The sequence below is a fragment of the Sander lucioperca genome, chromosome 18 (genome assembly GCF_008315115.2).
Source record: "Sander lucioperca isolate FBNREF2018 chromosome 18, SLUC_FBN_1.2, whole genome shotgun sequence".
Lineage (NCBI taxonomy): Eukaryota > Metazoa > Chordata > Actinopteri > Perciformes > Percidae > Sander > Sander lucioperca.
In genome coordinates, this window is record NC_050190.1 from 30,982,323 (window position 1) to 31,004,387 (window position 22,065).

The 22,065-nt window shown below is 42.1% G+C and overlaps 1 protein-coding gene across 3 annotated transcripts in view; it reads left to right on the top strand.

Moving 5' to 3' along the window:
• The window catches only part of LOC116065702 (peroxidasin), a 70,346-nt gene that overhangs the window by 23,272 nt on the left and 25,009 nt on the right, over nucleotides 1-22,065 (top strand). For all 3 annotated transcript variants that reach the window (XM_035994588.1, XM_031321277.2, XM_031321278.2), the window contains 7 exons: nucleotides 2,010-2,081; nucleotides 3,118-3,287; nucleotides 14,258-14,375; nucleotides 15,580-15,749; nucleotides 17,582-17,854; nucleotides 18,666-18,941; nucleotides 21,935-22,047. In XM_035994588.1, coding sequence (XP_035850481.1) covers nucleotides 2,071-2,081; nucleotides 3,118-3,287; nucleotides 14,258-14,375; nucleotides 15,580-15,749; nucleotides 17,582-17,854; nucleotides 18,666-18,941; nucleotides 21,935-22,047 — 1,131 coding nt within the window. In that variant the 5' untranslated portion in view covers nucleotides 2,010-2,070. The remainder of the gene's footprint in view (nucleotides 1-2,009; nucleotides 2,082-3,117; nucleotides 3,288-14,257; nucleotides 14,376-15,579; nucleotides 15,750-17,581; nucleotides 17,855-18,665; nucleotides 18,942-21,934; nucleotides 22,048-22,065) is intronic.

The following is a 22,065-nucleotide window of genomic DNA, read 5'->3' on the forward strand; positions in this document are numbered from 1 at the left end:
CAGACTTTGCTTAGCAGGACATTGGAGTGACCTACTGCAGCAAAATGTCAGCTGCAGTATAAAATCAGTACAGCCAAATGCCTCCTAACAACTCCTTGTTTAGTGAAGAGATTGGTTTGTCATCGCTTCCAACAATAATAAAGTAATGATAGCAGATTCTAGGAGTTGATCCCTGACTTATATCTAGTTCCCATGGGGCTAATTGTATTTGTCCTGTAAGAGCTGTAAGATAATGCATGTGTTCTTTTCCCTCTGTTGTTTATTTGTTAAACCGACAACTCTAGTTCAGTTGTTTAGCAGACCTATGTCAGGAAATGTATCGGGTTTGCATTTTTTGCTAATTCTACTGATCCGAAAATGACTCATCGTCGGTCAGAGAAAAATAAACTAGGGGAACTGAATGAGATCACAACACAAAGTCCTGGACTGAGGATTGAGAACACATCTTGGCCTCATTAAACACAGAGCTGAGCTAGTTGCAACCACAGATAGGAATGTCACTCTGAACATGGTGTTTATCTTAGATCACTGATTATATATTGGAGTAATATGTACAGTATCGTAATATTGTAATACGGTTACTCCAACTCTTTGGGATAGTTGTAATTTAACTTCAATTATCCTTATTTACTACATGTAGAGTTGTCCCGTGAAATCTGTATAAGGTTATCTTAAAGGTGCAGTAGGTTAGACTTGTAAAACTAACTTTCTGTCATATTTGCTGAAACTGACCCTATGTTCCAGTAGAACTACATGAAGCAGGTAATTTAAAAAACAATCTGGCTCCTCTGGCACCACCTCCAGCCTGTAGTGCAATTTGCAAAAATCCACCGTTCCCTGTTCAGATGCACCAATCAGGGCCAGGTCTAACTGTGTGTCAATCACTGCTCATGCACACGCATTCATTCTCCCTTGTGGGGGGAGGGGCATAGGAGAATGTTTTTGGCTTTAGCAGAAAGGGGGGAGGGACTGAGAAGTTGTTGATGTTCCAATTTTTTTGGCTAAGTCCTGGATTTTCGCAGTCCTACCTACGGCATCTTTAATGTGACAACTTCATATTCATTTTAATAGTGGTATTAATATTGTTGTTCCTGACCACTATAATACATAACGAGATGGATTAAATTGTTTTAATAATGTCTCAGTTAACATATTTTTTATCCTCTGTTAATAATCAGCTACATTTGTAAATTAATTAAAGCTGTGGTTCTCTTGCACACAGACAGCTATAATGTTTTATATGTAGCCTACAAGGGCTCTTGATATGAACGTTCTTGACAATGTGCAGATGTGAGGTCGCCTCGGCTTCTAAACTCTCCACCAGATGTCTAAAGGTTGAAGAAAGTCCTGTTAAATTCCTCTTTCATTGTCCCTGTTTATGGGCCAGAGGCTGCCCAGCATATCCATACGTCCAAGTCACTGAAGAAGGAAAGAAGTACTAGAGACACCTGCAAAACATGGGCGAAAGGGGAGGGAAGGAATTCCCAGATGCACACTCTTGTTGGCTTTTTGGGGAATATCTCCATGGTCACGGTCAAAGCAGTCACTTTGGCAGAGTGACCAGCGAGCATATCTGTAGATCGTTTCCTACAGATTGGGGTAGAAGATGAAGAACTGCATCAAGATTATCTTGATTTAGTCATTTAAGAATGAATAGTTTTAGGGGATTTTTTGAGGGGCGGAGCTTTGCATAAAAAGGAAACTGTTGACTGTTGTCTGCTTTTAGCTAAGGAGTCTCCGGAGTCATCAAGTTGAGTGGTCACAGCATGTCTGGGAAGATGATCAAGTTTTATTCCCATTTGGAAAATGAAATATGTTAACAAAAGGCACATCTTTAACTCCACTATTATTAGTTTGGTAAATTCATTAAAACATTTTTTATGAAAATTGATTCATACATTCAAAGTTCCTCATGTCTGAGTAAAACCATTGCTGGACATAAATGTACTCTTTCAAACCAGCTATATACAGTGATAAATCATTTTATAGTTTTTCTCTCTCTCACTCAGGTTTTTGCACAACAACAGAATCACCCAGCTAGTCCCGGGAACCTTCTCTCATCTTCAGGCCATGAAGCGATTGTAAGTGGAAAAGTCCCTAACAACCACTGAAACAGCTGTTTCACCAGAATGCATGTCTCTATCAATTTCTGTAGCTTACTCCCATGATACCTAGTATCAAGTGGGGCCTGTTGTCAGTTACATGCCATGTAGCCACAGTACCCTGTTCTCACGCTTCTTTGGCTGCAAGGTTGTTTCTATCACATGGCTCACAGCCCAGTCCTCCCCATAGTTTTGCTATTCTCTGTTTGACTCAGCTGCAGAGGAGATTTGAAGGGATTGTGGCGTAGGGTATGATGAGGAAAGCAAATAAAATGAAATCCTAATATCCATCTTGCACAAAGGATGCTAATTGCCTCTGAAATATGAGAATGTGGGTTCTTACAAATGAGGACAACTATCTATAATACAGCTTCAAACTCCAACCTCCTCCAGCCAACACACGGTGAAACACAATCAACAGTTTGGCATCATCCCATTGCTTTCTCCCCTCTTTTCTCTGCCATGATTGACCGTCTAAGTATTTGTTGCATCCCAGGCCAGTGCTTTAAAAGCAATACTAAGAGAAACTGCAGTAGACTCGCATTGACTCTGATCATGGCATTTAGTGTTGGAGGATATATAAATGATCACTTAGACCCTGAAAGCACAAGTGTGACTAAACATAGTTTTTTCATAACACTTTATCAAATGAAGCTTCACAAATGTAAACCTTGCCAGTTACATTTTCTGAAAATGTCATGGATAATGGACACACTGTGGTAGAACTAAAAGCTGGATGAGTTTCCAGAAGAAGAGGCCAAGCAGAGAGAGAGTTTCCCACGGCACGAGGAGAGTTTCTTCCAATATGGCCCTGCTGAGCCCCACTGTTTGGCCTGAACTGGGCCTGGCTATGCCAGATCAGTTTTAGTTAATAAACTGCCAGAGAGGATTTACACTGCTGCATGCACAACTCCACAGCTACATGTCATATACAGTATGCTTTATCGATCGACTACATGCCCATTTCTCACTTGCTATATGTATATGTGTCTGTGCATGTTGTCTGTGTGTTCAGGCGACTGGATTCCAATGCATTAAACTGTGACTGTGAGCTGCTGTGGCTGGCTGACCTGCTGAAGCAGTATGCTGAGTCGGGCAATGCCCAGGCTGCTGCTACCTGTGATTACCCCAGCCGCCTGCAGGGCAGATCGGTGGCAACACTCACCGCTGAGGAGCTCAACTGTGGTATGGAAAAAATAACCTAACTTCCCACAGAGCTTGACAATACCGGAATATCATGACATTTTCGTTGGCACCTTTGAAACAGGGACAGTCATATTATAGTGTATGCTGTATTGGAAATTAGACTGATTATCGCTGTGGAACTTTAATGTGCTGCAACATTAATGGAAAGCATTCTGACTTGGTTATTGAACGCCTGCTTATTGAAATTTAGTTTTAAATTGGGACAACTTTTAAAATTGAGAGGAACACACATCTGGGCAAGCATACATGAAGCCATACACACGTTTGCATAGGAGCATGCATGTGGTTTTCATGTTCCTATTTCTAGACACACTCTCCTAACTTAAACCACAACTCAGTCCACATACAAACCTACAGCCTTCCTGCCAGCAAATAGCAGGTGTGCATAGTCACTCTGTCTCACATGTACACCCACAGACGCAGGTGTATCCTCTCCTTGTGTCTGAGGTCTGCAGGCACCCAGCTATTTTACTCTCCATACACCACCAGCTGTGTCTCTAGAGATCAGAGGTCTGGTCAGCATCAGCTTTAATGGCCAAGAAAGCGTATAGGGTACTTCCAAGGAATTTGATTCCGATTTTTTTGTTGCTCTCAATGTACTTAAACAGAAATAGAAAGATACAGCTAAAAACAAGGACAACAAAGCTGAACAAAGGTAAACCTAAACATTTGACTACTATACAGTAATCCAGTAGTGCAGTGGTGAAAAATAAGATGATTAGTGTAACAGGTTGCTTTATATGCATGAGGTAGGTAGATAGTACAGTATATACAGTGTAATGCAGTGATGATTATATGTATATTGATAGTGATGATAACATGTTAAAAGAACAGGGAGTATTTAAACTATGAAATATTCCTGTGTCTGGTTGTTTTGGCGTACAGTCTTCTGTAGCACCTACCAGAGGGGAGAAGCTGGAACAGGTTGTGTCCAGGGTGTGATGGGTCTGCAGTGATTTTACTTGCTCATTTCCTGACTCTGGGGGAGTATAAGTCCTGGATGGAGGGCAGGTTGGCACCAATGATTCTTTCTGCAGTCATGATTGTCCGTTGTAGTCTGTTCTTGTCTGTTTGGTGGTTGATCTAAACCAAACCGATGACGTGGGCGTGCAGAGATCAGACTGGATTATTGCAGTGTAGAAGCTCAGGAAGTCACAGTGTTGTAGAGTATGGTGATGGGGGCTCTTCCTAAAGTCCACTTTCATCTCCACAGTCGAGAGCGTTCAACTCCAGGTTGTTCTGACCCCACCAGAGGGCTAGCTGTTCAACCTCCTATTTGTATGCAGACTCCAGGCCGATGACTGTTGTGTAGAGGGAGAAAAGCAGTAGCGAGAGCACACATCCCTGGTGGGTGCCAGTGCTGATGGACCGGGTGCTGGATGGGATTTTCCTGAGCCTCAACTGCTGCCTCCGGGCTGGCACAGTGAGCTAAATGAGTTTGGTGTGAAGGATGTCTGGGTTCGCAAACAGGATCCTTGCATATGTCCCTGGGGAGTTGAGGTGTTGTAGAATGTAGTGCAGTCAATTCAATTCAGTTTTATTTATAGTATCAAATCATAACAAGAGTTATCTCGAGACACTTTACAGATAGAGTAGGTCTAGACCACACTCCCCAACTATTACAGTGGTTGCCTCAAGAGCAAGCATTAGCAGTAGCTATTGCAACAGTGGCGAGGAAAAACTCCCTTTTTTGGTAGGAAGAAACCTTGGACAGACCCAGACTCTTGGTAGGCGGTGTCTGACGGCACCGGTTGGGGGGTGTGATGAATGGTGGCAATAATAGTCATAATAAAGATAGTGGAACAGTGGCCACAATGGTAGTCGTAGTAGTTCATGTCATAGTAGGGCACAGCAGGGCGTTATGGGGTGTAGTGTGGCACAGCAGCCTGGGTGGACGCGGTTGGACGCAGCAGGACGCAGTCGGACACTGCGGGGAATCGCAGAGCGTAGCAGGGTGTAGTAGGTCCATAGCGACAGCTGCACCCAAGACCCCGGTCTAGGTGCCACCCTATTCCAAGGCGATATTCTGGGTGAAGAAGAAACATAGGGACTCCGGGGAGAAAACTCCCCAGAGCTAGGTTAGTAACAAGCATTTCTGGGACTAAGATGCACACAAAAGGAGACAAGTGAAAAGAGAGAAGAGAGAGCAGCTCATTGTGTCCTTGGAAGGAAGGAACTTCCCCAGCAGCAGTCTGGAGTTATAATAGCATAACTAAGAGAGGCAGGCTAAAGAGAGGGGCCAGACCGGGCTCGTACTCTCCCCTCCCGGAACGGGCTGTACTTCCTGCCTCCCTCTACTCTACTACGCTGCAACTCCTCACTCCCTAACTATAAGCTTCATCAAAAATTATGGTTTTCAGTTTATTCTTAAATGTGGTGACGGTGTCTGCCCCCCGAACCCAAATTGGGAGCTGGTTCCACAGGAGAGGAGCCTGGTAGCTGAAGGCTCTGGCTCCCATTCTACTTTTAGAGACTCTAGGAACCACAAGTAACTCTGAGTTCTGGGAGTGCAGTGCTCTAGTGGGACAATAAGGTACTAAGAGCTCTTCTATGTATGATGGTGCTTGACAATTTAGTGCTTTGTAGGTCAGGAGAAGGATTTTAAATTCAATCCTGGATTTTACAGGAAGCCAATGCAGAGAAGCTAATACAGGAGAAATATGATCTCTTTTCTTAGTTCTTGTCAGAACACGTGCTGCAGCATTCTGGATCAGCTGGAGGGTCTTGAGGGACTTATTTGAGCAGCCTGATAGTAAAGAATTACAGTAGTCCAGCCGGGAAGTAACGAATGCATGGACTAGTTTTTCAGCATCGTTTTGAGACAGGATGTTCCTGATTTTGGCAATATTACGAAGATGGAAAAAAGCTGTTCTTGAGGTTTGTTTTAAGTGGGCATTAAAGGATAAATCCTGATCAAAAATGACTCCTAGATTTCTAACAGTAGTGCTGGAGGCCAGGGCAATGCCATCTAGGGTAGCTATATCTTTAGATAGCGAAGTTCGGAGGTGCTTGGGTCCCAGCACAATAACTTGTTTGAGTTTAACATCAGAAAATTGTGGGTCATCCAGGATTTTATATCCTTTATGCACGCTTGAAGTTTAGCTAACTGACCGCTTTCGTCTGGCTTAATTGACAGGTAGTTGGGTGTCATCTGCGTAACAGTGAAAGTTAATTGAGTGTTTCTTAATAATATTGCCTAGAGCAGGGGTGGCCAACCAGTTCAGCATAAAGAGCCACAAAAAAACCCGCACCATAGCAAAAAGCCACACAACACATGCACGTCCACACTACAACAGTGACTTCCAGATCTGATGACAGTCATAATACATAGCAGTTTTCATAGTTTTTTTTCTTACTTAGAATGACTCAGTGGGAAACCTGACAGTCTTTGTTAGCCACAATCCTTTTCAGGTCTTGCTAGAACTCGGTTGTGCCACCCGAAGCGACTCTTTCACTTGTTTGTCACTAGAGGGGCTTTCAAACAATCTGATTCAGCAGTGAAAGGGTTAATGAGGAAGGTGATCTGTGGCAGCTTTTTTTTCCTCGGGTTGCAGAATTTGTCCTCAAAACTCTGCTGCATTATTTTTTATTTTAAAATAATTGGCAAATGTATTGGCAAGTGCATTCCATTTTTTTTTGTACTTATCTGAAATGTTTCAAAAAGTAAAAAAATAAATAAATAAATAAATCCACCAATAACACAGCCCCCAGCCACACAGTAAGAGCCTCAAAGGAGCAGGCAAAGAGCCGCATACGGCTCAAGAGCCACAGGTTCGCCACCCCTGGCCTAGAGGAAGCATATATAAGGAGAATAGGATTGGTCCAAGCACTGAGCCTTGAGGTACGCCATGGCTAACTTTGGCATATTTGGAGGATTAATCATTAATATTAACAAATTGGGATCGCTCAGAGAAGTAGGACTTAAACCAGCTTAGTGCGAGTCCTTTGATACCAACTAAGTGTTCCAGTCTCTGTAACAGGATGGTATGGTCAATAGTGTCGAATGCAGCATGTTGACTGCATTAATCACTGACCTGTTTGCCTGTGTGTGTGTGTGTGTGTGTGTGTATGTATGTATGTATGTATGTATATATATATATATATTTTTTAGGGGTGGAACGGTAGGGTACAACCAGGACGAATGAAACATTGCAGTTATCTCGAAAACCACACACGTTGCAAATGTCAAATTTTGTCAGCACGTACAGCATGCAAGGTCTACCAGACCCAGGAGAGTTGGCGTCATGACGTCATGCTGCTACAAAGTTAGACCCACGAACCCAATTTGAGTGCGACAAGTAAAATGTTTGATGCAGTAATTTTTTTTTAATGACCGGTTGTATTTATTTTTTTATGTACCGTTGTCATGATCATACGGCAGATTAATTTGTGTTTTAAAATGTCCTACAGTGTGGAATGTCAGAGCTTTTTAGTTTAGGAGCAAAATAGGTTTAAATGTCAAATGTCAATTGTTGCTTGTTTACTGCCTGGTCGGGACGAATGAAACAGCTGTTTCATTCGTCCCGACCAGGCAGTAAACCCCATGTATTCTAAGTAATTGCACAAATATCTGTGTTTAAACTATATTTTATGCAGTTGAGACATGGAAAAGTGGTTTTAGAAAGATGTGGCTATCAGGTAGGGGGTCGAGTTTTGCCATGTTATCCTATGGAGACTGACGGGCTGTGGGTCATGAAGGGCACAGATGTGCGATGGCCTTACCCACATAAGAACAGGGTGAAATAACATTTTGTACTATAGAAACATTATATAATTGGAAACATGTATTATTCTAGCTATGTAAATGGCATAGTGCATGATATTTCCATAACCGTGAGATACGCGCTTCACGACGACGGCAATGAGTTGTTAACAGACATTCACCAAGACGTATAGCTCTGCAGCACTCTATCTGAAATAACACCTATCTGAAATACCATTCATAATATTATGCCAAATATTGTGTTGTGGGAAGTGTACATAGCTTTAACTGTATGTTTCTTTCGTCCCCCATGCCTGTTTCATTCGTCCCGGCCAGGAGGGACTAATGAAACAAAATGCACGTCTGACTTCGGTTGACTGACGGTTTCGCTCAGAGCTGAAAATGCAACTGTATTTTACAGAGGACAGATGTAGGTTGCTAGTGACCAAATTTTAGCTTTCAGTGTTGTACGATGTCTTTGTAAATAACATTTAATTAAAAACTGTTTCATTCGTCCCGGTTCTCCCTTACACAGAAGTTACGGTTTGGTTCATACCTCGGTTCAGACATCACTGTTCAGTTCGGTACAGTGAAGGGAAAAGCATAACAAAAATGCAAAAGGCAATTTTTTTTATCGTGCATGTCTCAGACTGTACCACCTAGTGTCATCCAGTCTCTCCCCTGAGCTAGCTGCAACAGCCTGAAGCATATAAAGTAAGATGTAAACAGTGAACAATAGGCTAAGTAGGCTACCCCACATCATCTCCAGACTCCATCTGGAACTTGTAAACAAAATAACACAATCAGCTAGTAGTGTGATAGGGGAGACAAGCGCTGCTCTCATATGTGAATGCACAGAGCAGGGGTGTTAAAAGGGCAGCTTCGGTTACACAGAGCAGTTGGCGAATTGTGGTGTTAGCTTCACACGCTAACAGCGGAGCTAGCAGCAAACAGCGAAGCTAACGGCGTAGCTAAAAGCGGAGCTAACAGCTAACGGCGGAGCTAAAAGCAGAGCTAACAGCGGAGCAAACAGCGAAGCAAATGGGCCTGGAAGCCATTTGTGGTCGAGGCAAGAAGAGATAGGCCTACAGCTACAGTACATCCGTGTTTGATTGTATATGGAAGGGACTAGTTTGCTTCTTGTGGACCAGAGTGATGGAGAAAGACATGGCTCTGGTGTGGACTCACAGGTCCGACTTGACATGTAGGTTAGGCGAAGTTTGGGAGCTTCCATAGACTGGGAGCTTCAGAGCTAAGGCGGGGCTACAGATTAGGTGTCCCTAAGAAACGCGTATGTAACAGTAGTTCCACATTATTTTAATTAATTTGCACGCGAGTTTTATTTATTTTTATAGGCTACCGTGTATTCTCTGTGTAAATTCATGGACCGAACCGAGACGCCCATACCGTTTCGGTTCAATACGAATACATGTACCGTTCCACCCCTAATATATAGGATCTATATATATATATATATATGCTATATTAGTACTGTGCAAAAGTCTTAGGTAGGTGTGGAAAAAATGCTGTAAATGCTTTCAAAAATATAAATAATTGTTTATTTTTATCAATTTACAAAATGCAAAGTGAGTGAACAAAAGAAAAATCTAAATCACATCAATATTTGGTGTTACTACCCTTTGCCTTCAAACCATAGATGCTTCAAACCAGCATCAATTCTTAGTAGGTACTTGCAAAAAGTCAGGGATTTTGTAGGATTGTAGTCAGGTGTATGATCAACCAGTTATAGTATATAGGTAGTTATACTGCATCAGCAAGGTCTCTCCCAGACAAATATTTCAAAGCAGACTGGTGTTTCAAGATGTGCTGTTCAAGCTCTTTTGAAAAAGCACAAAGAAACGGGCAACGTTGAGGATCGTAGACGCAGTGGCCAGCCAAGGAAACTTAGTGCAGCGGATGAAAAACACATCAAGCTTATTTCCCTTCGAAATCGGAAGATGTCCAGCAGTGCCATCAGCTCAGAACTGGCAGAAAACAGTGGGACCCAGGTACACCCATCTACTGACCGGAGAAGTCCGGCCAGAAGTGGTCTTCATGGAAGAGTTGCAGCCAAAAAGCCATACCTCCGACATAGAAACAAGGCCAAGTGACTCAACTATGTACGAAAACATAGGAACTGGGGTGCAGAAAAATGGCAGCAGGTGCTCTGGACTGATGAGTCAAAATTTGAAATATTGGCTGTAGCAGAAGGCAGGTTGTTCGCCGAAGGGCTGTAGAGCGCTACAATAATGAGTGTCTGCAGGCAACAGTGAAGCATGGTGGAGGTTCCTTGCAAGTTTGGGGTTGCATTTCTGCAAATGGAGTTGGAGATTTGGTCAGGATTAATGGTGTCCTCAATGCTCAGAAATACTGGCAGATACTTATCCATCATGCAATACCATCAGGGAGGCATATGATTGGCCCCAAATTTATTCTGCAGCAGGACAAGGACCCCAAACATACAGCCAAGGTCATTAAGAACTATCTTCAGCGTAAAGAAGAACAAGAAGTCCTGGAAGTGATGTCATGGGCCCCACAGAGCCCTGATCTCAGCATCATCGAGTCTGTCTGGGATAACATGAAGAGACAGAAGGATTTGAGGAAGCCTACATCCATAGAAGATCTGTGGTTAGTTCTCCAAGATGTTTGGAACAACCTACCAGCTGAGTTCCTTCAAAAATGTTGTGCAAGTGTACCTAGAAGAATTGATGCTGTCTTGAAGGCAAAGGGTGGTCACACCAAATATTAATTTGATTTAGATTTCTCTTCTGTTCATTCACTGCATTTTGTTAATTGATGAAAATAAACTATTAACACTTACATTTTTGAAAGCATTCTTAGTTTACAGCATTTTTTCATACCTGCCTAAAACTTCTTGTTGGGTCTGAATGTTGAAATTAGAGGAGAAGTGAATCATCTAGGTTGATGACCTGAGACTACCACTGTCTGAGGCCAAAGACCTGAATTGTTTGTCAGTCTCATAATTATAGTCTTAAAGTATTTATTGGGTATCTTCATTGAGCAATGTTCGTTAATGTTCAATATGTATCTCCCTCTAAAGTCATCAAATGATAAAATCTCACTTTCTATGATTTGTGAGATTTGTGCTGCTGCCAGACATACAGTAGTTTGACAGAAGATATCCTGAAGCTTTGTAGGCTATATTGTGCCATGTTGGGTGGGATGCTAAGTCAGTTCTTTTTATATGTAATATCACATGAGAACTTAATAGTGCCATTGTGTAGCTTTGTGTTTGGGACATGCTGATACCATAGTGAGGAAAATGTAATCATTTTGTTACTGTTCTTTACAAGGTACTCCAGCCAATCCTAACTACCTTTGCTTCCATTCCTCTTATAGCCCCAGATCAGAGCATACCTGGCATTAAATGCAAAATAATACAAATCTTTATCTGGTCCTAGACCCCCTATATCTCTTGGCAATTATTTATTTATTTTATTATGTTATTTGTCAAAATCAAATGTACTCTAAAGACGTATGGGAAAAACAAACATGGCACACAAAGACAAAATAATGACAACCCACAGCAATGCAGATTAGCAATTACTTTTAATAAGATGAATAATATGATTATATGTTTAACAGATAGACTTTGGGTGGAGTATCACTTGCAAGCCAAAGGGAATTATGCTTAAGAACAGGTTTAAGTTTTAACACTGCAAGTAGAAAAGAGTCCACATTTCACTGTAAGTCTGTATGGCAGATTTTCAGTTGGTTCCTGTAACAGGCGGTTTAAGCTCCTGCAGTAAATCCAACTGTCTTAGCTCTGTGTTTCCTCCAGCTCCCAGTGAATGCGGTAGTCTGAACCAGGCAGGCAGGTTAGTTGGCAACTGACTGTAACCCAACCACATTTAAATCTCAGCAGCTAATTTGATTGCACCAACTTGCCCATTCTTGCTAAATGTTACCCCCTCCACTTCATCTGTCTACATAGCAAGGCAGCAGAGTAAGAATGTCTGCTTGATGGAACATGATAGAAGCCATTCCACACCTCCCTCCCTTCCTCCTTGTTCTCCCTCTTCCCCCTGTAAATGAGGTGGAACAATGCACGGCGGGTTGAGCAGCTGTCACAACAGCCATCCGTCTTGAGACGAAGTGCCACCTCCCTGCATAAGTGGTATCTGATGAGCCAGGCTTGCCTCCTCATTAGACCACGATGGAGGCCGGTTACCACAAACTGGATTTCCAACTGCAATTACAACCCCAGTGTTAATGTGGAGCAGTTTAGTGGTAAGAGGAGAGATGGGTTGATATTCTTCATCTGAATTTCAGAAGCTTCTTATGAGTTTAGGTTTGGTTTACCTGCTGCTGTACACAGAAACAATCCATGGGATGGAGATATATCTATGTTAGCATATTAGAGAGAACCGCTTGAAAGAGTGTCTGTTCTGAAATGTGTCTGCCATATGTACAGTGAGTGTGTAGAGCAGGGACCACAGAGAGATCATGTGCTGCATGTTGACGGGTGAGTGTGGGAGCTTTACGTTCTATTGGGGTAGAAGTTAATGTATATATAATGTATATAGTTAATGTGTGTAAGATATTTTATAGGAACAATGGCCCTCATTTATCAACCTAACATAGAAACCAGCGCAGATATAGAACACACAGAAATCATCTTACAACAGGCTTCACGTGTGATTCATGAAACGTTCGTATCACACCAATCAGAGCGTAAGAATGGTCGTACATTGATAAATGCAGCGGCTGGAAACGATCGTAATTGAAATATCACGCCCCAATATATTCTCGCTTTTGAGGCCTCGCCCCTACAATTTACGACATGGCGAGACGTAATCCAGCTAAGAAGCAGCACTTTTCAGAGGTGGAAATTGAAACCCTGATATCTCAGGTTCATTTTAACGTGTGTACTATTTGGCAGCCTAAACACTGGTATTAAAGGCTGTAGAAAGAATGCAGAATGGAAAGAGATCACTGATGCAGTCAACAGCGTTGCCGTAATAAATTGGACTCCAGCTGAAGTTTATTGAATTTATACATCCTTGACATATGTATGCTATAGTCCTAATAGTAATATACAGGCTTATATTGCAATCTCTTAGGCCTACACCTACCTATATTTAAATAAACACACAGCAGCGGAGTTCATGCAGCGTCTTTTATTTTACTTTTAGTTTTTTTCATGAGTCAGAGCCAGGCAACAGCTGTGAGGGAGAGCGCGTGTCCTCCACCCCCCCGTGCTGGACCATCACCCCGACCCTGTCTCCTGACAGCAGAGGGGCTGGAAAAACAAGCTGAAATATGTCAATGGCAGAAATAAATCGTTCACTTGTGGCCATCAACACTTTAAAAGAGAAAATGTTGTGCATCGTCATGTTTCCTGTATTGAATATCATTGCCAAACATAACACTATACCTTTTTAAAAGCGAGGAATAATATCCTGTCTCATTCATATAGCCCCAGTTGGGGCTGTGCTGGACACTGCTCTCTGGACATCGGGTCATCTGGCTCCATCTCTACATTTATGGCACCCTGTTTTCCTGCTCGATGTTGTGCAAAACCCCACAGGCTAAACAATGTTGCAGACTTAGGGTCCCCCCCGCTGATGCAAGACAGAGCCATCTGCCCTTAATAAATCCGATGGAGCGCTCCACCTTGGCCCATGTGCGTACGTGTGCACTGTTGTACCGGCGCATAGAGGTCCTCTAAAAGAGCCAGATCTGCCATTGCTGATAAGTGATCAACTGATGACTTCTCCTTCTCCTGTTAAACTGATTATATGCTGCACCGCAAGTCCACACTGACTCGAAAACTTGCGTACACAAGTTCAGACGTGAGATTTTATCGCAGCCTACGCTCACATTCAAATTGATAAATGCCTTGCTTTGCGTAGGAATCGGCGTACGCCTGTCCTACGCCCGTTTTAGGTCGTACGCACGTTTCATAAATGAGGGCCAATATGTGGCCAACACAGATAAAGGGTTCGGCAGGTGGTATTGTGGTTGACCACCTACACAAACTCAATATGGTCGCTGAGTAAATATAGCCAGAGAGGGTAGTCTTTTATTTGTCTTAACTGTCTCTGGATATCTGCCAAGACATGATGACCGGCTTCCGGCTCTTCACCCAGCCAGCACCATTGGAGAGACTAGACAGATTCACTCGAGGCTTGGTTCAACAGACGATTGGTGCAGCAAACAGGCACATACAAATAAATAGACATGCGTGTAAACCTGTGTGTAATTATGTGGCCTTTTCCTCCAGAGGTACCCAGGATCACCTCAGAGCCCCAGGATGTCGATGTTACATCAGGAAACACTGTCTACTTCACCTGTAGGGCTGAAGGCAACCCCAAACCACAGATCATCTGGCTCAGGAACAAGTAAGACACGTAATGTTATAGCCATGCTAAGTAACCCAATACTTTACTAGTTCCAGTTGAAAGATTGGTTAAACTTTCTATGAAGCCTGTCTCTATAATGCATTATAAACACAGTTATGTGTTATAATTTGCTTATAATGCTCTATAAGTATAAGTCCAACTCACTAAACATGCAGGCAACATGATGCAGCACACACAACTAGCAACATTAGCATCACACAGCTAGCTAGCTTACCGAGCTAGATTGAAGAGGAAAACGGGACTTTCCAAGATTCCAGTTGCTTCCACTTTAGTTTCCTTCTGCTTTTAATAATTTGATTTTGTTTTACCACCTCTCATTTTGATGCTAACTGTCAAGTTTTTGCTGCTAATAATCTGTTTTCTTTGCTCCACTTGCTGTCTTACAAACACATGTCCTCTCTCACGCAATCATGAAGGTGCGTCATGATATGTCAATCAAATACAGCTAGAGGGCGGGACTTGACCAGCGTATCTCTCTGAGTGGCTGATGCTTCTCCACCCGTTCAGATAAACAAAGTAACACATAAATACATAGGCTATTTTAACCATTTTCTGTCACTCAGTTACACCAAATTGAGTGTAAATATAAAGCTACATGGTATGGCATGGTATTACAACCATGAGAAAAACACTTTGATCCTTGCAAAAAACAGGGGAAGTAGAAATGGTTACAGGTATAATTTATATTTTGAGTAAACTTGAGTCTTTACATTACATTAGTGAAATGTCCATCATTCAGTTGTTCTTTACCAAAAAGTTGTTTCAAATTGCAGCACTCAATTTCAGTTTTGACCACTTAAACATATAAATACATTTTACAAATTGTTCTTGCATTGATTTAAAAAAAAAAAAAAAATCACTTTACTTAAAGCAAACAATGACCACTTACAGTGACTTATAATCACATTATAATGTCTTATAGCAGTGATTATTATGCATTATAAAATTATTATGATGTATTAAATTATGAGAATTATAATACACTATGATCCTGGAAAAAATATGGTAGACGGAGAGTCATGAGCAATTATAGACAATAATGATAAATAAAGTGCCCATATTATGAAAAAATCACTTTTTCTGGGATTTGGGGTGTTATGTTGTGTCTCTGGTGCTTCCACACACATACAAACTTTGAAAAAAACTAACCGTTGTGATGTGTATCTCTGTGCACTCCTGACAGCAATGCTCTAAACATGCGCGATGACAGTCGTCTGAACCTGCTGGAAGACGGGACGCTAATGATTCAGGACACCAGGGAGACGGACCAGGGAGTTTACCAGTGCATGGCCAAAAACGTGGCCGGGGAGGTCAAGACTTCACAGGTCACGCTGCGATATTTTGGAGCCCCCTGTAAGTAGCTGCTTTTAATCTCAACCTCTGCTCATCACAGGTAACCTGTGAACTACTAAAGATGCAGTGTGCAATATTTCATGCAGAAAGCTCAGTCATATCGATGTCCAGGCTAATTTACCTACATCACAGACTGACCTGGAAAATCCAGAGTTGGGGCACTCTCTGGTGAAAGGTGAACCTCAAACAAAAAAACTGTTATTTCACCATCTCCACTCTTACCTCCACTCAGACAGATCCTGTCCAATCCTATTTTAATCTGCACTTGTTACCTTCATGTATTTATATTTTTTTGTTGGGATTGGAAAAGACTGGTGACATTTACAGTTTGAAGAACATGATGAGGCTTCCTGAATGAGTTCTCCTGGTTTACCTTGATGTCATTGTGCGTGATACAGTACAACTAGTGGTTTACCATGTGCATGAGATCACATATGTGCGTAGAAACATGATATGAGCAAGGTGTCTGCGCTGTGAGTAGCACCTCGGTTACCCTCAGAGTTCAGCAGGTCATATGACTGGGATGTCTCAATGAGCTGTGAGCAAAGCCCACTGCCTTTCATGTAAAACTTTCCTCCGTCATACTTACACACACACACACACACACACACACACACACACACACGTACAAGTACATTCTTTCCTCTTTCTCTGTTGCTCTTTCTCTAGCTTCTGACTGCCAGACATACATACACACTTAAATAGTACTCACACATCAATCAGTCATAGTGCCAATAGCTGTCGCTGTGGGAGATTTACACTGCTTTTTCAAGATGACCCAAGGGTCATTGCCGAGGTGACGGATGGCCCTAGTGACGACCCCTTGTTAAGGAAAAGTTTCTGAGAGCAGATGTTGTGCATTTCCTGTCTCTGTGTGATTGTAAACACCAAACCTCTCGCTGGTAAATATTTCCTCTGACTCCACTATAATCACTGGCCAAATAGGGACAGGACTCCACCTTATTTTGTGATACACGTAGGAAGTTGTTTTAACAGTAGTCAGAGTGGCGTTATTGCCAGAAATATATCAAAATCATCTTTGTGCAGGTAATGCCCTTTCAGGTGTACGTTTCTCAATAGCTTTCTTTTGAACATTATGCCAACTTTCATTCAGGTCATCACTAGTTTCCTAATAACCTGAGGCTACATCCACACTACTACCTTTCCATTATTAAAAGGCGTCTTGAAACAAAATGATCTCCATCCACACAAGCGTTTAGGCTACGTATCAGAACTAATCTCTGTCCATATTAACAAGTCTGACAACGCATATCACATGACCATTCATACACTGGACGTGTTCAGCTGTTAACAGGAAGCAGATTGTCAAATGTTACTCTGCAGTTGAAAATCATGTCTGTATAAGTTGAAAATACAGAAAATACTTTGGAGAAAGAACAAAAATGGGAAAAGTAAGACCAGGGATTTATTTGCTTGGACCAATGACGAGGTGGAACTGTTACTGAAAAGGTATTTTAAACCTACCTAACCGATAAGACTGACTGACGTGTGTTGTTGTTTCCAAAGGTCTCTGTTTCTGCGCGTTCAGACTCTAATGCAACCCCAGAGTTTTCAAACTTAAACGTGGTCAGCAGTGTTTCCAAATGTCTCTGCTTTAGGGGCTCGGATATGCCATAGTAGTGTGGATGCGAGGCGTAAATGTTGCAAAAGATCGTTGTTTTTAATCACAAACAGATAAGTGTGGATGTAGCCTCAATTAACTCAAACCAGAGACCCAGCATGACCCACCATGAAAAATGTTATCACCTTTGACCTAATTAATCTAACCCCATTCTCACATTCTCCCCTCCCCCCTGCCACTGCTCCTCTAGCACGGCCAAGTTTTGTGATCCAGCCCCAAAACACTGAGGTGCTGGTGGGAGAGAGTGTGACCCTGGAGTGTAGTGCCACAGGCCAACCGCAGCCCCGGGTCTCTTGGACAAAGGGCGATCGGACACCCCTGCCCAGCGACGCTCGCATCAACATCACCCCCTCCGGAGGGCTTTATATCCAAAACGTGGACCAGGCTGATGGGGGACAGTATACCTGTTTTGCCTCCAATAATGTTGATACCATACACGCTACAGCGTATATCATTGTACAAGGTAGGAATCAGAATTCCTTTTTCTCTGTTAGGCATTGGATTTATTAATAAATAAGACAGATTTCATCTGAATTGCTTTTGGGTGATTTTCTCATCATAAAAATGTGTTAGCATTCCTTGAAAGCACTGCTGTTAAAAATTTGAGTCTTGTCATTGCTTGTAATAGCTTCCTGCGTTTTTGATCATGCATCTCGTGTATTCAGCATGGTGTCTTTACTGTCCTTCAAATGTTTTAGCACACTGTAACTGGGGATTCATTAGAAGCCATTTGAAATCTAAATGGATTTATTCATATACCAATGCATTTCACAGATTAGAATCTGATACACAATTAGGCAACAAATGATTTTACTGCTATTATCCTGATTCTTTTGAGACCAGACCAGGACCTGTAATCTCACATGAGGTAATTCAATACAAAGTTAATTTAATAAAAACAAGACTTGCTACTGTCTCACCTTACTGGAAGGAGAGTCCATGTCACACAAATTAAATAGTTATTCTTGCAACTCTTAAGGGCACTTGTTCCAGATCTTGCAGATGTCAGTTCCCATGTGTCTAAATGTGTCTCAATCATTTTGAGATTTGATATCGACAAAATCAATCTTTATATTGCTGACATTACCAGTTAGGTTTTCTCTAACTGACTTATCCCCTGGACATTCTATAGCTTCAGCTATAATTGTTGGGAATCCAAGGTCTAATAGCTCCATAATGTGTCCTCAGTCTGCCATGGCAAGTAAAGGCTCCTATAAAGCTAGATTTAATTTTCATACAAAGTTTAAACCGCTTTTTCCCCCTTCTGCCCCCAGCAATCCCCCAGTTCACAGTCACTCCACAGGACCAGTCAGCCCTGGAGGGTCACACGGTGGACTTCCCCTGTGAGGCAAGTGGTTACCCCCAGCCGGTCATTGCCTGGACACGTGGGGGCAGTCCATTACCCCTAGACCGCCGTCATGTGGTCCTGGCTTCTGGTACTCTCCGCATCACTCGGGTGGCAGCTCATGACGAGGGCCAGTATGAATGCCAGGCGGTCAGCCCTGTGGGGACTGTGCGCACTGCTGTGCAGCTCAGCATCCAGCAAAGAGGTGAGAGTGTAGGGTGAAGCTTCAAAATGAATGGAGATGATGGGATAGGGGTAGGCGGTATGGTCTAAAATGTATATCACGGTAGAATTTGGAGCACGGACGGTAACCGTATTCTATCAAGGTTTTTTTTTCTTATAATTTTCAATATAAATGCTTCTAAAGGGGTAAAACACTGATATGGAAGCTGCATGGCAGCTATTTTACTGTATTACTAGGACATATTTCACATAGTACAGAGTCTGGCTGGACCCAAAAATTAGACTATTTGGATATTTTTTCGTCTGGTAAGTATTCATTTTTCAATTTTGGGATTTGGATATGCATTTTTTTTTTGTCTTTTACTTTTTTTTTTTCATTCTGTAGAATAACATAATCCTTAAAAATGAAAACCTTTTAATGAAACTGAAATACACGTGTTGCAGCGCATTGTTTACATTTCAGCTCAGTGTCTTTACTGCGTTATGCTGTCATTTACTCGCATTTATCTCCTCTCCAGACACACACCCAGTGCAGAGCACAGAGAAAGGTGCAATGATGACTCGGCAGTCCACTAACTTCTTGCTCTCACTACCACTATTACCTGCTCTGTTTTTACAATATTCGGTTGAAAAAAACGTGCTTGCAGGCAGAAATTCACCATAGTGTCAAGATTAAGCCATGCTATAAGCAGAGGTCTACTCGCCGCTAGACTAATTTATACAGTTTAAACACTGAATGTATACAGCGATATCCATCCATCTCCATTGGAGAAATGTCTGGCTGAATCGCGTTATAACCGACCAGTCTGACATAGAGGTCTGGTTGGTTATACTGTAGCAGCCTGGTCTCTTTTTCAGGCGAGTCAATGAAGGTAAACACAGCTGAACGGTAACGCTGACCCGTAATGAACTCTACGGGTCAGCACGGTATAGTCAAATTTCATACTGTAGGGCAAATTCATACCAATGAACTTTCTATACCGTTTATACGGTCCACCCCTATAAAAAATAATGAGCACAAGATGTGTCAGGTCACAGTTACATTAAGTTAGATGCAGTTAACTATAAGTTGGAAGGAAGACTGAGCTCTTTATCTGCTGGTAAAGATCCACTGCAGTGGTTCACATCATAGCCAATCAGTTTTATAAGACCGATAACTGAAAAGTGTGGCTGAAACATTCCTGTCATACACAGGCTGTCAGCGTGGCTGCTGAAAGGTCCTTTTCAAACCCTGCATGTTTGTGTAGGAGGAGGAGGGGAGTGATAGGTGGTAAAATGTGAAGAGGGTTGGAGTGGTGCAGTGCTCTCCATTCATAGCTCATTTGTCATTTTCACACGCAAATCTTAAAGTTATTGCATTGTTTGTATACACTGAAAGATATATAGCGGTGTGTGTGCTTCATTTAATTGGGTTTTTTCCAGTTTTTCATCTTTATGTGCAAATACGTGCTGTGTAAATATCCTACACTGTATTATACTATACGGTAATTCATTCTGCATGTGCAAATGTGTTTGCATGTGTTTTTGTTCAGAAGAAGAAGGCATACATAAGTTGGTGTGTCTCACTGCTTCGTGTGTGTGTGTGTGTGTGTGTGTGTGTGTAAATTACAGGCTTGGCATAGCACAGGAAAGCATGGCAGTCTGTAATCCTGTGATGACACCATGTTTTTCCATGTAGTAATGGCTGTTAACATGGCACAAAGTACACATTGCATAATGGCCCCACACTGTTAAATCGCTGTACAAGCCCACAACCTTGCTGGCAGTGTATGATGGCTGCCTTATTATATGAGCGCTGTGCAGAGGAATAGACAAAGCATTAGAAGAAAGTGAAAGCAAGGATTTAAGAGGATTTTTCTTCTGTGGATGTGCAGCCTTTGTCGCATCCCACAACCCCCCCTCTCTCTCCCATTTCCTGTCTGCCTCTTCAACTTTCCATGAAGGTAAAGATGGCAGTTTTTTTTTTTTTTTTTTTTTTTTTTTTTTATGTTTTAATTTTGTTCACATCCCAGATGTCTCTCTGACAGGGAGTGCTACTGGCAACACATTGCCTGCAGCTTTGAACTGTGTACTGTACACTGCAGTGTACCATGTGTTTTAGAAAGTTAAACTTTGATTTAATGACAGTTAATTAGTGTCAGACTCCTATGAAACTGCCTCCCATCCCACTTTGTTGTGTTTCTAAAACTTGTGGGATTTTCCCATGGCCAGGTGGCTTACTGCTGGCTGCTGCTGGGAACCATGAAGGAATTTGAACATGGTGTGTGGGGGGCAAACACCCACCCTCTCCCAAACACCATCTCAGCTGCGGAAGGGTGTTATCATGAATCTTAGATCTTAGACAGTATAACACAGTGACTCACTCTGTATAACAATGCTCAACAATGTGTGTGTGTGTGTGTGTGTGTGTGTGTTGGTGGGGGAGGGGGAGATAAGTGACTTCTGACCTACTCAATCTCTGTACACAAATGGAAAACATCTCTTCACTTCATGTAATTTAAAAAAAGACAGAGTGTATGTATGTATGTGTGTATGTATCATGTCTGTGTGGTAAGGTTCATCGTTTAAAAACAAAAAAGTAGTTGACACTGCTTACACAACATGTTGGAAGGAAAAAGAAAACCAGTATATATACATATATATGGCATAAATTTGTTCCACTATGAGCAATTGCTCTTCATTATTTGCTACCACATGAAGCAATGCATTCTTTCCTTTTCAAAATGCAGTACATATGCCTTCATCTCCCTTTGAGCTCCACACAGACTTTAAGATGGTTCATATTTTGCAGCTCTTTAATAATGGAAAGAAAAATAGCAACTGCAGTGTAACACAAACACTGAGTGTGTGCGTGAGTATGTTCTGTGAGTATATACGAGACAAAGATAAGTCTGAAGGTTTCATGTCTGCTGTGATTGATTATAAAATGCAGTTTACATGTACAATACTTTGAACAGTGGTGGATTATCATTAACACATGCGTATGTGTGTGTGTGTATGTTTTAACTCATTCAGTAACGCCTGTTTTCACAAATGCTCCAAGGGACCTGACGACGGAGTCTGGCCAGGACGTCCAGATTCCCTGCAGCGCTCAGGGCCAGCCACAACCTGTCCTCACCTGGAACAAGGTTAGATGACAAACCTCC